This window comes from Pelobates fuscus, chromosome 4 (genome assembly GCF_036172605.1).
Source record: "Pelobates fuscus isolate aPelFus1 chromosome 4, aPelFus1.pri, whole genome shotgun sequence".
Lineage (NCBI taxonomy): Eukaryota > Metazoa > Chordata > Amphibia > Anura > Pelobatidae > Pelobates > Pelobates fuscus.
The window spans coordinates 138,257,049-138,277,035 of NC_086320.1; the positions used below are offsets into that span (position 1 = coordinate 138,257,049).

The 19,987-nt window shown below is 37.3% G+C and overlaps 1 protein-coding gene across 1 annotated transcript in view; it reads left to right on the top strand.

Annotated features, from left to right (window-relative positions):
* The window catches only part of ZNF407 (zinc finger protein 407), a 547,008-nt gene that overhangs the window by 375,655 nt on the left and 151,366 nt on the right, over positions 1–19,987 (top strand). Inside the window, exon 8 of the mRNA XM_063451620.1 lies at positions 10,882–11,060. Within this exon, the coding sequence (XP_063307690.1) occupies positions 10,882–11,060 (179 nt within the window). The remainder of the gene's footprint in view (positions 1–10,881; positions 11,061–19,987) is intronic.

Here is a 19,987-nt window from a genome sequence, read left to right on the forward strand (position 1 = left end):
TCACTTTGTTTTTGCAGCCCTAGCTATACCACCTTTGGTTATGACTCATACAACCTCCAAGGGAAAAAAGGTTTCATTTTCAAATCGACCTTACAGCACAGTGTGTTTACTTTGAAGTTCTTCTCTCCTAGTCTGTTAATTTAATTTTAATCACTAAAGGGATTCTGCTGCAGATTCTAGAGGGCTATTAACAGAAAAAAAAAATAAGAACTTCTACATCATACACATTGTGCGGTAAGGACATTTTAAATACAAATTCAAATCTGTAGGGAGATGTGTTTCCTTCATGAATTTTCATTACTGTTCCACTTTGCAAGCAATTATAGCATATGGCATATGTGAGGTAATCGCTGCAATCCTCAAACTCCGATCTTCTCTATGATGTACTGGACAAACACCCAGTGCCCAGCACCAGCATTTGTTATGTGCCGAAGTAAGTCATAAAGTAGATTTAGTTATTGAATCTATTTTAGTCTGTAGCCCTCGTAGCTATGTGAATGGCAACCACTAGGAGTTTTACAAAATGTTGACATTGTTTTCATGTACAAAGCTGCAGAAGCAACATCACTGTTCAAAAATCACTTTATTAAGATGAATATCAATTTATATTAATATATATTCTTTAGGATTAATTGTAATAAATGTTGCTGTTATTTTTCCTATTGTTATAATTATTAGCATTAATTGAAAACTATTGAAACATGGAGCTTATAGAATGGTAAATAGCTATCATTTATTCTTATTATTCTTTTTAAACTGTAGTAAAATAGATATATGGTTAACAAAAGATGTTGTGTCGGTCCTCTGTCCTAGCCATGCTTCAAGTCAGTGTGTTCATGTTGGCATATAAAACCTTATTCAATTTGCATATAAATATTTATGGCATATCATCCATTTCGGATATGTAGATAAAGTATGTGGGCTTACTTTACAACTGCCTGTAGCCTTTTTTCCTTACACATGACTGCAATCATAAATATCCTGCACATTAAAAATCATGATCATTCACCAAATCATTTATTACTGTTCAGAGAAGACCTAACTGATAGACTCTCATTCTGATTGGTTGAATCTAGAATAGCGGCTTTCACATTGAATACTTTACAAGCCATGCACAATTTCTAAATTAATGTTAATATTTGGATTCCCTATTATGACTAAGCTTTTACATTTAGTTAATCTGATCTGTGTGCATTTAACATATACAATCTAATGCTCTACAAACCTCCCTATCAGACTGCTTTTGTGCAATACAGAAGTGGATAAAGCATTATTTCTTTGTTGTTGTTGTTTTTTTTTTGTTTTTTTTATTTTATCAAATATTCCAAGTGGAAATAAAGCCTAATGAGCAGAGTTTGCATTTACATTATCCCGAACCCCTTAAAATGATCCCCTGCAGTCTTATTTGCAGTAAGAAGCAAAATGAGAATGTTAATGAAATATAGCAAATCTAAACAATTTGCCTCTGTACTTTGGGGTAGCTTTCTGTAAGATGTATATAGTATAGAAATAGATATTACATATTTTAAATAGCTTCAAAATATTGTTTGTCACAAATGAGCTTTTGTAACAGCCACTGTTATACTTTTGACTCTAATATTTTTGTTTTTTTTAACTTGGCAAATTCAGGTAAGTAAGATGTCAACCTGGATCTGCTTTGCAGGATTTCTTTTTGAGCTATGAATCCATTACCCGCTATCCAACATTTTTACCACCACTGCCATCATATTGCATGTGTGGGTGCACAAATGCAGCCGCCTCTCCCTCAGCCTGCATACTGCCCTTTTCTATGGGGTGGTGGGGTGACTTATCATCATAGACGTCAGTCACTACAATTTTGTAAATAAGTGGGGATTTTATTATTATTATTATTATTATTTTTATGAATGCATTTACAAGGCTAAGCACAAAGTTGAACACATTGACATGCCAGTTCCATTTTAAAAAAGAATGCAAGATTGTTGGTATTTGACAAAAAAAAAAACCAATCCTAGAACAGAATACAGTTATGTGACCTTATATTACTGGAGTTAGTGAAGGAATAATGCCCCCATAAAGGGAAGGCAAACAGGAAGGGGAGGTATGGAGAGAAGTGGTTGGAGAGCAAAGGAGTTGCACTCTCTGTGTTGACTATAGTAGATGTGTTTGAATTGGACTATTCATGTACTAATTATCCAGTGTGCCCGTATCAATGTACCATAAAATAATATTATTTTACTTGACTAAATTGCATTTACTTTATAGTTGGATTGTGCAGTGTTGACTATAAAAAATCATTACAGGGTTATTCACTTAACCAGTCTGAGGTTTTACTGTTTTTGTGGCCTAAAGTGTGCCATTTCTTTGATGTCTCCACAAATTTGCTGTTGAAGAATATTGATACAATTTAACTTTCTTGCTATTTTTTTGTACAGATATTTATTTGGTATGTGTTTCAATCCACTCTTTAGACTGTTTGATTTCTTTTTTTTAAATTCTTTATTTTCATTGTGCAATATTAAACAACGTTGCCTCCTTAGCCCCAACAGCTTATGCAGGCATAATTATAACATTTTGTACATGTTCGTAACACTGGCAGTTTCAGCATCATTTTTATAAGTAGTAATAATTCCATCATATAACATGCTAATTAATAATACGATCTTAATATAAAGATAAATCTGCCTCCTTAACACATGTCTAAGCCACCTTTGTATAACAGGTATCCTGTACGTCGGGTTGAAGTGTAATCTGCACTTTTTTTTATTTTTTGGGGGGGGGGGGATTCGGGGGGAATACTGGGCTGGTCGGTCGTAGCGCATGTTTCGTCTGTGCCACAAGTGACGGTGGTGGGTAGTTGCTTGACATTGGCATAGAGGATTGGCTTATGGGCTCCCAGCCTGTGTCGGGGTAGTCTGTCTGTTAGGTTTGGCGTCTATGAATGGGCTGGGTGTCCATGGTTTGTCGCTGTGTAGTCGAGTCGTATAACGGAGCTTGGTCTACTGGGTGTCCCTAGGTCTGAGCCAATAGTGTCAGCTGATAAAAATTGTGGCTATGTTTTTAACTAAGGCAAGAGCTCCAGTGATTACTATGCCCTGTAACCCCAGGGCATTGGGGGGGGGAGGGGGACAGGTCGGCTCAGCGTATTGGGTGTTCGCCTCGTCCTTACGGGGCGTGTTGGCCTAGGCCATCTGGCAAGTCGGGGTCTAGGCTAAAAACATTATAATATAACATCAAATAATAATTCCAAATAAAGTAACTGGTAAAGCAGTTTGAGAGCATTCTGAAGCTAAGCTCCCTTTTAGCTGAAATTTAGGTATGTAATCGCCCTTAGTTTCATGGCACAGTCTCAATATGTTCAGCAGGAGTGTCCACGGCGACGTTAGGCAGCCCCAGTGTGGCCATTAGTGCTGGAGCATCTCCCAGGGAGGAAATCTTGTAGTGGTTGTTGCCTTTGGTCACCCATAGTGTTCTTGGGGTCGCCCATCGGTATGTTATGCCTGCTGTCTGGAGGGTGGACGTGACAGGCTGTAGGCTCTTCCGCCACAACAGGGTATCTCTACTTAAGTCCTGGAAAAAAGTAAGCCGATGTGCCTCGAAGTCATACGGTGTTTTCCCTCTGACTGCTGTCATCAGAGCTATTTTGTCCGTGAGGGACTGACATCTCATTATAACATCTCGTGGGGCTGCTTGTGGTGCTAGTCGCGGTTTGGCGATGCGATACACGCCATCGAATGTGAAGTGTTTGGTTTGCTTATTTGGCAGGAGGGAGGCTACTAGGCGTCTTATGTAGTGGGGCAATTCGTCCAGCGGAACCTCTTCTGGGACCCCCCTAATTTTGATATTTTTTCGTTTGCCTCTGTCTTCCATGACATTCAATTGTCTATTGACATTGGCTTGTGCATTTTGCAGCTGAGTGACTGTGGCTTTTAAGGATGTGAGGTCTTGGCGCAGCACTTGCACCTCCTGCTCTGTAGCGTGGGTACGGGCTGATACCGCTTGTACTTCGGTTGCCAGTCCTTTTAAATCCGCCTGCCACATGAGCTGGAGATTTCGCTGGAGGCCAGTCAGCATGGTCTGAATGTCCTGTTTTGTGGCCGGGGTCGCCTCTCCGGCGATTGGTATGGTCGTGCTGTCAGTGGCCGCCTGGGCGGCGCTATGGTCCCCGTCTCCGTTCTCCGACTGTTCGGATGTGACTGCCGCGGCGGTACGATTCCGTTGTTGTGTGGGAGTCTGCAGCATGCTGCTAATGTCCCTGTGCGGTAAGGGGTTGTTCAGGGCTGGTTTCTGGGACCTCCGTCCCATTTCTTCCTGTGAGTAGAAGTCAGCGTCGGGGGAGTATACGCTCGCCCCAAGCCACGATGTTAATTCCCTGTTAAGGGTTTGCTCACGTGTGTGGTAGGCCCCAGTACCTTTTGCGCGGCGTTTCGTGCCCGATTTTTGCATAATCGGCATCGGTGAAGTCAGCTGGGTGTCGGGATTATGTGTCTGCCACTCGTTTTCCCCGGTGAGGAATATTTTCGTGTCTTTTGGTTGTTTTTTCGCCCCCGATGCTCAGAGCTGCTGGAAATGGCGCCCTGTCCGCTGCGCCGCTAGCTCCGCCCCCCAGACTGTTTGATTTCTGATTCAATTCTGTCTGAAATTTTAGCAACACAATTCTAATGACTGAGCCATCTACAATTTGTTGTCAAGTTTGTTTGTTTTTACATAGGCCTCGATTTAATATTTTTGGATAAGATTTTCGAATGGTTTAATATTTTTTGAAGTTTTAAAAAAATATTTTATTATTTGATATTTTTTCATATATTGATTTATTTTACATCTCATATATTGATTTTTTTTTTCTTTCAACACTTTGTTCATAGATAGTGAAGTATTGTAAACCCAGGGCTGGCGGTGCGAGTGGGCTAGTGGGTAGTTCTCCTTTGAGCAGTGTACATGGAGGCTTGGGTTGTTTTGTGTGTGAGCTCAAGCCCCATCTATCATAAATTAAATATGAAGTTATTCAGTAGAGTGAGCAGCCGACATGTCATATAATTTTTGATATTTTAATATTTTGAAATAATAATTTTAATAGTTTATCCAAAAATATGAAATCATTTTAAAATCTTTTTTTTTTTATTTTTTTTTATTTTATTTTTTTACATTATACATTTTAAAATCTTATCTGAAAATATTACATGGAGGACACAGTGGGATTTCTGCTCTGCTTATTAAAAGCTTATTCAGTTGGAGGAATATAATTTTGTCCTTTTTCTACAGTCTTCTATTATAAATGTGTTCTTTAAGCAATTATAAATAAAAACATAACAGTGGCAAATCACATGGTTAAAATATACATGCTTTACACCAAAAACTCTTTTCCTGTTTAATGTTATATGTTTACTATATTCAAAATAAGGAATTTTGGATGGGTGTTAGGTAGATAGGTATATTGAGTACTCATAAGTGTAATTAGGCATGTGGTTTCATGTTATACTATTTGCTGGGAATGCATTCATTTATTTAGTTATGAGCCTATATTTATGAAGACAGTATTTTAACAAACAGTCTGCATATATTTTATGTAACTGCACAGGTTCCTTTTTAAAACCACTCAATGTCATTTCACAAAATTAGAGAGAGACTTGGATACTCTAAAAAGTTTACAGACAGTGACCTAAGATGAGTCACTAACCAGAATTCCTCATTCCGAGTGTGTTGACACGATATTGAACAAGGTACAAACGAGGGCTTTCTAATTCATACAGGGGAAAAAATACATAAATTGTAAGATATCTGCCATATTTTTAGCGTTGTCTTTAGAGTGACGTGTATGTGAAAGGTAAGGTTCTGCAAACAAGACACTCCAACAGCTGTGATTACTAGATGCAAGATGTAACATGGCTTTTTACAATGCAATCAGATTAGAAGTAAAAGTGTGATCAGGATGTTATTAAAATAAATCTTCAAATTTGAGTTCAAATTGGTTGCAGTGTTATATTATTGAGGCAATGCTTTAAGTACCGTACTTTATGTTATATGTCTGACATCTGTAGATACTCCCATCGATGCCCTACCTAGCTGTGTCATATCCAAATGTGTCCTTCGTTGTCAGGGGTGTGTTTTAGTGATTACAAAGTGCTTGTCAATGAATTGAGTGTCCTATGATGATTGTATGGGTCCAGCTAGGAAAATTCAGCAAACTCTTTGCAGCTATTACTGAAATATTTCTATAAATATTAGACTAAATTTTGTTCATGCAAACACATATATATACTTTCTGTTTTTTGGATTTTTTTTTAAAGTGGAATATTTTTCTTTAACTGTAAAAGCACAATCAAGGCAACATGATAAGTGAGTCAGTGTTGTAAAAGTAAAACTAATTTTGCCTTCACTCACATGAGCTATAGTAGAAGGAAGCTTTATTGTCCCTGGGAAGGTGATAAGGCAGAGTAATTGTATATTATACTGTCCTGGAACATCTGCCTGAAGACTGTTGGAGCTATTCATCTATCATGGACGATACAACATTTTTTGTCTTTGTGCTTTAACCCATCCCCACTGCTGGCCTGCACGAAGGTTTTGATAGGGACTGTGCCTGGACTAGGGCTTACATTAATCAGTCCCCTTGTTCAACACTCCAGCTGACATAATTACAACCTGCGCACAGCAGTTATTCAAGTCGAGTCCTTGTCACTCGTGGTACGAAACTACACAGCTCAGATTCCCCAAGGAGATTGCCTTATCACACAGAACAAGGGCTCACAGGAGTTGAATAGAATAGAAATGGGAAAATGTCTTCTGGGAGTACTATATATTCCTTTTAAATAAGACATTTGAGAGACTTACAGGGGACAAAGAAGTGTTGCACGGGGCCTGAAATGAACAGGTTATTCTTTGTAAAAGAATAACCTAGAGCATTTTTGTGACATGGAATATAAAATAAATGTGGTGATGTTTCCTGTTATACAGAGATCATTTCCTTTTGCTATCCTCCACTATAGATAACATATTGCTTTTTGATGGCATTAGAGAATGTATTCCTGGTATGCTCACATAGGGGTGGTGGGTTCAATGTGTTCGTTAGAAGCGGCATTGCGATAGGATAACTATGGGAAATGGATCTCTTTTAGTTCGGAGACTGATTGCTGTTCGCCCACCGTATATAAATAGACAATTTGCTGTCAGATAAGAATCGTTTGGCCCACACAGTCTGCCTTTTTTCTTTTCTATTGCAGAATCACAAATAGTGATTTATAGCTAAAGCTTCTACTCACATTCAGTACAGTCTTTGTTCAGTTACGATCCTTTTAGGATTCTTGTACTGTCTGTTTGGGGCACTTCTGACACTCCACCATTGTCTATTGTGGGTCTCCTCTGAAGCTTCTTCTTGGTGCCTGTTGAAGGACAGTTTTTTTTAGCTTTGCCTTATTATCTGGTTTTGCAGTTTGTTTTTTTGTTTGTTTCTATTTTGAGTCTATTCTGCTTTCTCAGAGCTCCACTCTTTATGACTATATCTTTCACCTTAGGACAATTGTGCTTCAAAGAAAACCAATGTTTGACCATCACTCTGGGAAACTGACAGCTTTCCAAACCTTTGATGCCCCTTTTGTAGGTTATCCAAACATGATCACCAGCTTCCACCCAGTGATCTTCAATGAAAAAGCAAATATGTATAACACTGAACAGGCCTTCAAATGTATTTACTTTACCTTATAGCAAACAAGTGTACATTAAAATGTGTCAAACGTCATGCAAAACTCTCTTACTCTTCCTATTTTAAAAATGTCTTGCCATATTAAGCTCTTTCCTCACTTTGGAACTGGTTTTATATGTTTAGATAAACTCTTAAAATGATAAATATCAATATATTAGGCTGCTCCCAGCGGTCACTAGCAGCCATCCGGACGGATTCCTGTGCTGACTGGTGTAAGGCCTAAAGCAAATGGGAGGCGGCTGATCTCCCAAACTAGCTTAGGCTGAACTCCGGCAACATCTTGATGGCTCCTCGCTGCCTCCTCCCGTTTGGACTGGTAGGGGTGATCCCGGTCCCCACCGTGGAGGCTCCCTCACTCCACCAGGGATGTGCGGTACTGCCGTAGACAGCAACAGCACACCAAATGGCATACCCAAAATGGCAGATGCCACATGCCTTATGCTCGACTATGCAGAAGCGATGTCCAAGTTGGATAAAATCATTGATGACTTCTTAAGGAAGCGGTTCTTCCAGCAACCTGTGCCTGCCCTGCAAGCCTCAAAGGATGACTCACCTAAAGATTCTACCTGACAGCCTTGGATCCGATTCTTAATGTCAGGCTCTGGGAGAGAGCGCAACTGTCACAGAAAGACACGTTGGCAGCTCATGAAGGGGTGCAGTGCACAGGCCTGTGTTGGAGCTCAGCTGGGCACTTGCAGAGCCTGTAGAGGGAGTCTCAAGGGGAATTCAGCAAGGAGAGGAGAGCAGACAGAGCCCAGGGAGATATCCTATCATCTGGGTATTGCATCAACAAAATTTTTGCCACTAAGCCTGCCCCCTCACATCATTATCTGGGACTGCATCCTGTGCTTGATGGACATAGGATGAAAAACTAGATGGACAATTTGCTCATCCTCCCTTCAAACCGAGATTCAATAAATCATGGTGGGGTTAGGGTGTCGTTGCTCCTTGGCTTAATTTTCTGATGTTGCATGTCCCTGCCCATATAACTCTGGAGCTGTCTCTTACGTCTCTTGTTTTATTGGTGTCTCCTCTATATAGTCCAATCTCAGTGCCTACAGCTTATTTATTCTCTGTCTTAATGTCTAACTCTATCTGCACTAGATTTTTCTTACTTTTACTTTACCTACAAAATATGTAGATATATGTAAATACTTTCTTGCTCTGAGAAAAAAAGTATTAAAGTATGTAGTCACATACATGAAAAGTTTACCAAAAACTATTAAATCAAGGCATTTGTTACTAATGAATGTTCCATTAATTTCCTATGCATGTAATGCTTCCTTTTAGTAATATACAAATAAGTATTCCTAGCTGCATGGATAATTGCCACAGATGCCCTCTACCTTGTTGCAGTCACAACCTACCTTGTATTTGCAACTGACATTGTGGCAACGGAAAAGAAGGGGCGGACAACTTAGTAAAACAGGTCTGGATCCAAAGTCAGAGACCAGTTACCCCTGTTCTCGCTACAAATACTCATTAATGTTATGTAGAAGAATACCTTGTACCCCGTGTAACCCAAACTCATGTTTTGACTTTTGTTGTTTCTGTAACAAAATGTTAATATTGGTAACTGACAAGGGAATTGCAAAATGTAGATCAAAATAGTGAATTTTAGACATGGCAAATGTTACAGAGCTAGAAACTGTTTCAATATGATACTAGATGCTGCTGAAAAATTGAGACTCAATCCTTTGGTACATATTCTTAGCCCGGAATGTGCATGAGAATACTTGCCATTGTAATTGAAACTACATTATTAATATTAATATTTTCTATAGAATTCTCTCGAACCATGAAACATGAAATTGATTAAAAAGCAGAAGGATATTCAGAACATTAAAGGGCTACTCTAAGCACCATGACCACATCAGTGATATAATGTTCATTGTCCCGTTATGAAAAACTGCACATACAGAGTTTAACCTCTTTGCTGTAGTGCCTCACAGTGATACTGGTTGCCTGGCATTCATCTGACCCACAATTTTCATATACTTACTTTTGGAATGTTATGCTCAGAGTACTACACTATATTTTATATTATGTTATTTTATTCTGTTCTCCTGTTACAATATTCTCTATCATACCTCATAAGGAATAACTACCTCCAAAACACGAGCTACACTTAGTCGGGGAACAATATCCATTCCTGGAGTTCACCCTGAAGCTTTTGTCCGATATTTTATTTTGCAGGCCACCTAATCCCCCATCATTGCCATCTGAAGATGTGAAAGACTGGTAGACACTTCCTTAGTAGAATCCCTCCTACAGCACACAAAAGGTCACCCCTGAATCAGTCTGGAAAATCACCTTTCAAAGTTGAAAAGGGCATCTAATATATTTGGCCCTGTGACTTACCAAACAAAAACCTAGAAAGGCAGTACATGGGACACTGTTATGTCAGTTAAACAATGTTAAATAAAAGTATTTAGACTTTATTGCACTAACGTATCAGAATACTGAAATGTCATGTGCAAATGGATGTGTGTGAAAAAAATACAAATAAAAGTATAACTACTAAATTAGGACTGTGATGACGTGGCTAGACCAAACATCTCAAAATACAGCATGTGGACTACTTTCAAAAATTTTATGCCATATTGGTGGAAATGTTATTACCCTGGCTTCCTTACTCTCTCAAAGGCGAAAAGGACTGAAATGGGCAAGCCCAATCTTTAACCCTGTAACTTTCCAAAACTCCTTAAAACTAGTACATGGGGTGTACTGTACTTGTGATACATCGCTGAACACAAATATGAGTGTTTTAGAGCATTACAATGTATCATGCTGATGATATAGTCAGTGAAAGTGCAGTTTTTGTTTGAAAAAATGCAGAAAACAAATATGAACTTTGGCTAAGGTTTGTGACTAAGTGGCTACTAAAAAAGACTGGACATACCCCGTTTTGAATACTTTGGGTTGTCTACCTTTGAAATGGTATGGCATCGTGGGGGTAATTTTATATTAAGTGTAGGTACACTTAATGTGAAAGAGGTAAATTATGGTTGAACACACATAGAGCGCAAAATATTGAGTTTGTTTTGGTTCAGAACATGGACAGTTGCCTCCGTCCATAACGGGTTAATACATGAACGAGAATCGTAACAAGTTTAGATGGGTCCACTTTAACCTGTACTGTACCTTTTAATTAGAAATGTATACATGCATATAAAATGTTTTTGTGCTGTTCTTTTGTTTAGGTCTAATTGTGCTGAAAATGTCCGCAAACACATTTTGCACACTGGCAAACATGAAGGTGTGAAAATGTACAACTGTCCCAAATGTGATTATGCTACCAATGCCCCTGCCGAATTCCGGAACCATCTGAAGGAGCAGCATCTGGATATAGAGAATCCCGACTTGGCATACCTGCATGCTGGTAAGGCTTATCACTGCTTTTTTTTTAATTAAGGAGTAAATCGGGTTCAAAATGTGGTACTAATTGTTTGCCATTTCAGCTGTAACCTGTTGGTTCCAATTCTGTGTTATTGTATTTGTTTTTTTCTCATTGTTTCTGGTTTGTTGAATGTTTGGTTGTCTTTTTAAATCTTTTTGACCATTTCTTGAAGCAGCAGGCGGTAAATGACTATGCAGCTAGTCAACAGAATGCAATAGAGTTTGAATAGATTGAAACAAAGGTGATTATTATGCAAGTCAATAGCACTCACATGTTTTCTGGCTAGTACAATCATACTAAGTTGTATAGCAATCTCTCTTTTATCTCTTTGGATCCAAGACAGGAAGGTTTCCATTTATATTACTGAAGACCTTTGAATTGATGAAAGGTTGTGGTTTTTGAGTGATTATGTTAATTGATAGAACTAGAGGACAACAAGATAACACGTACCTGTGAATACCAATTATTGATGATCAGTTAGCAAAATCAAATTACACAGATTAGATCTAATGTAGACTGGCTTGTGGTAAACAGTATTTTACAATATATCAATATATATTTTTCAGGCAGACAGAAATGTATGAAATCCTATGTGTCTAGCTTATGGCCTTCATACCAATAGTCTATGCAATACAACTAGACAGTCCAGAAAAAGAGGTCAACATTTTTTTTTATTTTTTTTTTTAATAATTCTTTTCATCAAGTTGAAAGGAAATATATTCTTTGTTGAATTAGGTATATGTAAAAATAAAATTAAAAAATATATAAAAATGCATCCCTATCTTTAGTATATGACAGGATCCTTCAGCCACGTACATACAGCTTGGGTCAGACAGTGTTCGAAGCAGACAGTCTCTGTGTTCTTCTGCTTCACACAGCAGTGACATCATCAGACCTCTAAATATCGAATTCGAAACGGTCTGACGCAAGTATATGGCTGAAGCATCATGTGATATAATAAAAGTAGAGATGCAATTTTCTCATCTTTTACATATACTTGATTTTCTTTTTAAAAACAAAAGCCATTTCTATTCAATGTTTGATAAATCCAAAATTGTTCTATTGGGAAAAAAGTGACCATTTTCCTTTAAGCATAGAACTGTTCTAAGGGCTAATTAAAACCTGTGTTTCATATTTTGTAGGTATTGGCATGGCTCATCATACTTTTTTTCCCCCATCTATTTATTCTTTATTCATTTTCTTTTTTTTGTTACAGAAAAAAACATGACATTACATAGACATAAAAGTTCACAGTAAACATACGCTAATCTTCTCCCCTTCTATAAAACCTTACAAATGACATTATCCCATTTTATTAGGAGGGGTTACATAAATAATAACAGAAATGTCCGGGGGGGCAGCTCCTAGAAAGGATAAATGTTTCCTCGGCTAATCATTAGGTTATTTATTTATTTTGCTCACTCAGGGATCCCAGTTATGATTCCTCTATTGAGTAAAATGTGGATGATGATCTAGTCCCTTTTCCATATTTAATTGAAAGAGGAGTTGGTTTTTAACCTCGGTTCACAATGGCGGTATTAAAGATTTCAATTTTCTGCTATTTGTTTTTTTGCTATTGTGATCTTTACTGCCAGTAAAACATGTACTACTATGTTGTATTCTGCTTTTTCGGGTATTTTAAATGTAGTAGATATGATTCGGGTTTCAGTGGTAGTTTAATCTTACTAATTACTTGGATTTTTTTCCTTTACTTGTTCCCAAAACCTCAAAATCGGTTCACACTTCCACCAGATATGTAGTAAGTCACCTTTATGTGATTCACATCTTCAACACCTGTTAGTATGGCCAGACCACATCCTGCTGAGACGGCTTGGGACAAGACAAACAAACTCGTTTTCCTGGCACTATAGGGTTATTAGGTCCCCCACTCCCTCAGGGACCCCCTCCTGCTCTGCTGAGGGGGTTGAAACCCTTTACCTTAATCTAGCAGCAGGCTCCCTCGGCGCTGGTAACATCGCCTCCCCCTGCCGAAATCAGCTAGGAATGCGCATGCGCGGCCATTCAAACCGCCCATAGGAAAGCATTACTCAATGCTTTCCTATGGACATCCTGCGTGTCCTCAATTCGATTTTCGCATTGAGGATTGCGGAAGCGGCCTCTAGTGTCTGTCGGGGAGACAGGCACCCAGAGTGGTCTGGGTGCCTATAGTGGCCCTTAAAATCCTTTTGAGTAATTTTAACTTGTATGTCTTTTTCTCACTTCTCAGTGGCCCTAGTCATGCTTAATTCTCCCCCCCCCCCCCCCAATCTTAACAGTTTCTTACATAAAACTAGCATGCTACATTTTAAATTGTTTGTATTTTTTTTAATTATCTCTTTAGGTTCTAGACATAAATGTTTCATGATATATCCTTTTATTCGCAGATAAGTAAAACATTCTCCTTTGAGTTCTCGTGCTTTTTCAGAGATGTGTCAATGTTTTAATACGTTTGTCCATTAGTAAATAATTGAATGTCACTAAGCCGCTTCTATACCATTTTCCGAGGTTTATATCTTTTATATTATTTACTAGATTTTCCAGTGAAGTATTTGTTAAGGCTTTGTTATTTAACTTCCTATTCTTCCTAAATTTATGCCAGTTAGTTAAAATATGGTCCAGAATGAAACTATTTTTGGCTATAGATATTTTTGGAACTTCCGTTGTCCACAATCCAAACCCTAAATCTCTCTGTTTTGTTTGGTCTTTTTCAACCTTGTACCAGTTTTCTTCTCTTGATGATTTATTTTGTGTAATGAATGCTTGCATGGGCATGCTTGCGTTGTGATATCCCTGTATGTCTGGCATAGAAGGCTCACTATACTTTAGAGTGCAGTAAGGAATAGTTTCTAAAAATGATATGCCTGCTAATACATTAGACTTGCCGAATATTTTTGATTTTCTCAACTACATTTCACAAAAACGAACCCATGCCTCTTCAATTTTCTGTATAAATTATGTATTTTTGTAACATCCAGCTGACTCTGCCATTATACCTATATAGTGTATTGTAATGTCCCAGTAATAGATGTATCAGTAGTTTAAAGTGGCACTGTCGTAGGGGGTTTTGCATTTTTTTTTTTTGCTATTGTGATCTTTACTGCCAGTAAAACATGTACTACTATGTTGTATTCTGCTTTTTCGGGTATTTTAAATGTAGTAGATATGATTCGGGTTTCAGTGGTAGTTTAATCTTACTAATTACTTGGATTTTTTTCCTTTACTTGTTCCCAAAACCTCAAAATCGGTTCACACTTCCACCAGATATGTAGTAAGTCACCTTTATGTGATTCACATCTTCAACACCTGTTAGTATGGCCAGACCACATCCTGCTGAGACGGCTTGGGACAAGACAAACAAACTCGTTTTCCTGGCACTATAGGGTTATTAGGTCCCCCACTCCCTCAGGGACCCCCTCCTGCTCTGCTGAGGGGGTTGAAACCCTTTACCTTAATCTAGCAGCAGGCTCCCTCGGAGCTGGTAACATCGCCTCCCCCTGCCGAATTCAGCTAGGAATGCGCATGCGCGGCCATTCAAACCGCCCATAGGAGAGCATTACTCAATGCTTTCCTATGGACGTCCTGCGTGTCCTCAATTCGATTTTCGCATTGAGGATTGCGGAAGCGGCCTCTAGTGTCTGTCGGGGAGACAGGCACCCAGAGTGGTCTGGGTGCCTATAGTGGCCCTTAAAATCCTTTTGAGTAATTTTAACTTGTATGTCTTTTTCTCACTTCTCAGTGGCCCTAGTCATGCTTAATTCTCCCCCCCCCCCCCCCCAATCTCAACAGTTTCTTACATAAAACTAGCATGCTACATTTTAAATTGTTTGTATTTTTTTTAATTATCTCTTTAGGTTCTAGACATAAATGTTTCATGATATATCCTTTTATTCGCAGATAAGTAAAACATTCTCCTTTGAGTTCTCGTGCTTTTTCAGAGATGTGTCAATGTTTTAATAAGTTTGTCCATTAGTAAATAATTTAATGTCACTAAGCCGCTTCTATACCATTTTCCGAGGTTTATATCTTTTATATTATTTACTAGATTTTCCAGTGAAGTATTTGTTAAGGCTTTGTTATTTAACTTCCTATTCTTCCTAAATTTATGCCAGTTAGTTAAAATATGGTCCAGAATGAAACTATTTTTGGCTATAGATATTTTTGGAACTTCCGTTGTCCACAATCCAAACCCTAAATCTCTCTGTTTTGTTTGGTCCTTTTCAACCTTGTACCAGTTTTCTTCTCTTGATGATTTATTTTGTGTAATGAATGCTTGCATGGGCATGCTTGCGTTGTGATATCCCTGTATGTCTGGCATAGAAGGCTCACTATACTTTAGAGTGCAGTAAGGAATAGTTTCTAAAAATGATATGCCTGCTAATACATTAGACTTGCCGAATATTTTTGATTTTCTCAACTACATTTCACAAAAACTAACCCATGCCTCTTCAATTTTCTGTATAAATTATGTATTTTTTGTAACATCCAGCTGACTCTGCCATTATACCTATATAGTGTATTGTAATGTCCCAGTAATAGATGTATCAGTAGTTTAAAGTGGCACTGTCGTAGGGGTTTTTGCATTTCTTCTAAGAAGATATATTTACTGTAGGTTCTTCCTCCTTGATGCTCTTGTATTCCAACCACCACTCTACTTTAGCTTATGGCAGCTTTTTCCACCAGGAGCTGCTATCACTATTGTACTTACACACAAACTATAGAATAAAAAAGATCTATGGAAGTCCCCTCAAGACAGAGCAGTCTTACATAGATAATTTCACACGTGTGTATTAAGGTCCCATAGCATGTTTTGTCTGTTATGAATCTTGTTCCCATCATCTGTCACGACTAACGTCCGATTGAAAATGAAATAATGTGGCAGGAGAATCTATGCCCATTGTCATGTTTTGCCAAAGATGGGGTTTCCCTAGTGGCTCATTCATAGGGTTACTTAGGACAGCACCCCACCAGTTTTCACAATATAAAAAAAATATTGCCAATGCTAACAGAGTCAAATTCTGACATTCGTTAACTTCTTAATAAGCTTTTAAAATTATTTAATATTTCCAGATAAACTTTTAAAATAATTTACTATGTTGCAAAATATTTGTATATATGACATTTTTTTGATATGCTAATATTTTGAAAAATAATAATATAAAAAAGTTTATACAAAATAATTGTATTGATGCCATAAATGGTAAAAAAAATTACACCAAACCGTAGTTGAGTACTATAATTTCCTCTCCCCTTCATCCAGCACAGACTGATTTACTGATGGTGAATGGTGACTGTCTGGATAACCTGTTGAGAGCAGCAGGGCGTGTGTAAAAATTGCCCAGTCTTGAGTGCAGCTCAGACATTCTCAGGCTGTTCTCAGAGGTAATTTCTGAAGTGCCCCATTTAATGTCCAGTAGGACATCTGAACTGGACTCCCTGTTTAGAATAGCTCAAAAGTCTTAACATCTCATACTAAATCATTCCATAATAAATAGTCAGGACTTGAAAACTGAACTTGTAATGCAAAGGTTGTGATGCTTTTTCTCTTATTTTTTTCACAAGTGTATTGTAATTATCAAATGAATACAATTATGTAATTTATGTTTATCATGTTTATCATCTTAATATTTCTTGTGAATACTCTTATTGAAACTTTGACAAGTTACACTAATTTCATGCATTGAGTTACTGTGGAATGAACATGCAAGAGTAAATAGGATTACATACGTGCTTAGCCAGGTAAAGTAATATATTTACTGCACATGAAATTTCAAACAATGCTTGGTTTTGTATGATTTAACAAAAAGCAGAGCAACAAAATAGAAAATATTTGGAGGCCTCCCAGCCAAACCCCTGGATGAGATCAGCCCATTACTTTTTTTTTTTTTTTTTTTTTTTACCAACATTGAGTTTTGACTGGGATCCCTATTTTTTTTTAACTTGGATGTACATTACCAGGTGTTTTTTTCTCACACAACTCAATACCCTTATGTACAGTCTGTGGTTTTGCTGGACCACATGGTTTATTCTGTGCAGATGATTTTGAAACAGGCATTAATGTATTTTATAAATGTTCATTTAGGAACCATGGTGATGTGATATTTTGCACTTTGGCGCTTTTTTTTGCACTTTATAGTATAGTGGATAAGATATTTTTTCATATATAAACATATGGTGTTCTCTTGTCTTTATATAAGATAGCTTATATTTGTCCTTTGTGCATTTTTGCTAATAAACTTATACTCAGTTATAACTATTCTATTGAGTGCGATATCATTTGGTATATTTTTTTGTATAATATTATTGAGGGTCTTTGGAGGTGACCCAGATACCTGCACCTATTGTGATTGAGTGCAAGTACTACTTGTGGTTTTTTAGAAAATATTTTTACCTATACATGGATTGATCCAACAGCCTGGTTGAAAAACAAAGCACTTTACGGGACACTCTGCACATCATAACTTCATGCGTGTTGTACCAACTTACCTTCATGGGTTAAAATGTTAACCACAAAGTGAGAAATTCAAAGTGAATTTCTGAATTAAGGCTCAAATTGCAAAATGTGTTGTCGAGTTTTCTCTCTGTATTGACTAAATATCACATTTTAGAATTATTTACTTTACCGGAGCAGAATAAGTGTAACTCATTAGATTAAGCAATTTTATGCATACTGAGTAATACATACTCATATGGTTTTAACCAGATGAAAGTAATTAAAAAGATGTTTACATTTTGTCAGCCATTTTGATATTTCATATGAGTTAAATAGATCAGTAGTATATCCAGGGAGAGAGGGCTGTGTCAAATTCTATGAATGGTGTCTAGCTCCTAACCATGTTAAAACTTCAACAGCCGCCACTGGCAGCCGCAAGAGGGGCTTCCGCAGAAATAACCAGGGGCATATCATCTAAACATCGATTACTATACCATCGTGTTAGGAATGCATTTTGTGTTCCTAATGCAATATGGCCCTTCAATAAGCTATCTACAGATAGAGCGGCATTGATTCAAATGATGTGAGCAGGAATGGTGGGGGGACGACTAATTTTTGTGGTAAACTTATCAGTCGATGTTCCTAGAGAACTGTAGGAAGACAGCAGGCTCCTCCTCTGCCTTCCTGTCTTAGCAACATTTCTTTTGCCGGATGCCACCCTTATTTGTTACACCACTTTGCCATTATTGAATGGGTAAAAAAGGGCCCAATACCTTTCAATAATCTCAATTCTGCTGAAGAGGAGTCATACACACACACATATATATATATATATGTATATATATATATATATAATAGGACAATTCAAAACTTAGCAAGTAGTCAGCACTTTAAGGAACTCAAAAGGGAAAACACTTTTTCTAACAAACAACCAGTACCGCAGAACACTTCTTAGTTTTAGTCCAGCAGCAGAAAGACCACCACAAATACCCTGTATTTCTCAACACTTCTAGATCCAGCAGGAAGGTCCATATCTCGCAAATGGGAATAGAGAAAAATACTAAATATAGAAGCATTTACAAGCAAACAAATATTGAATATTATAACTATAAACTAGACTCACATCCCCCACTCCTACACATGATACAAGATCCTTGGTTTAAAGGGACAAAGAATTAAGCAGTGAGACTGCAGGGGCATGATATGTGCACAAAAACTGCTTCATTACGCTAAAGTTGTTTTGGTGGCTATAGTGTCTCTGTAACTATGTTTTTTTTACATAAACCGTTCCAATTGAAAGATACAAGTTTCCATTTTTCTTTTTTTATCATTTATACATATGACATAAAACAAAAAAATATTTTATATTACCTCTTACAAAGATAAACCATGAAAACCGACACATATTCTGTTTCCAAAATGCAATTTTCAGCATATTCTAAGGGGTTTTGTTTTTTAAACACTTAATTTATCATTGCTGGCCTTCATACATTCTGGCCGCCCGTCTCAGAGATAGAGATTTAGATTTGATAGATTTTAATTTCCGCATTAATGTCCATTAAGTCTTGTTTCTGTGTTCTTTATCTTCCTCAGATTCCCTTTGCTAACATTATTACCTATAGAATAATAATCTGCAAATAAGTGTAAACTCACGGCAACAGGAAAGGGTTAATATGACAAAAACTACATCAGCTAGTGACATCAATATGTCAAAATAATGTCATGAGTGTAAGTGGAGAAACTTAAAGAAAACATTAATATAAAATATGCAAAATAGTTTGGCAGAGAGTTAAAGCAGTGTTTCCACGATGTGTACTGTAATTAAACTTTGGCCAAGCTGTGAGACTGATATCCAGACAACAGTCTTCTTTATTATTTTACCTCCACAATGCCTTTACTGAAAGGTTAATTTATCCAGCACTGGTGTTTTGAAGAAGGGGTTAAAGTGGCAAGCTGTGATATGGTGGTACAACCTCAGATCGCTTTTTGATGGTATCTTTCTAGCTTTTGCAATATTAATAAACCCAATTCTTAAAGTTCACATCGTTAAGACCACATAAAATTGTGATCTTAATCTGATTTGACAGCAACATACATCAAAATATTTAAGAATAAAATTGCTCAACGTTGGTTATTATATTTTCTTTTTATGAATTAAACTCTGACTTCTCGAATTGAACGTTTAGAATTGGCAATTTTATGGAAAATATACTTAAATGCAATAGTTTAGCTTTGGAGGACTTTATAGCAATACGCAAGATTACTTCTGCAGCTTTGTGCACAATGCATTACTAAAACAGCACTGGATAAATATGGACTCATGAAGTTCTAGTAAAAATATGTGCCTGACATATGTAAGTTGCTCCATTAACACTATTTATTAATATGAAGCAGTATTATCTTGTGCGTCACTAGTTAGCTGTCCCTCTTTTGCTTCTGAGAATTGTTATTCACGTATTAACTTGAAGTTATATTTCTA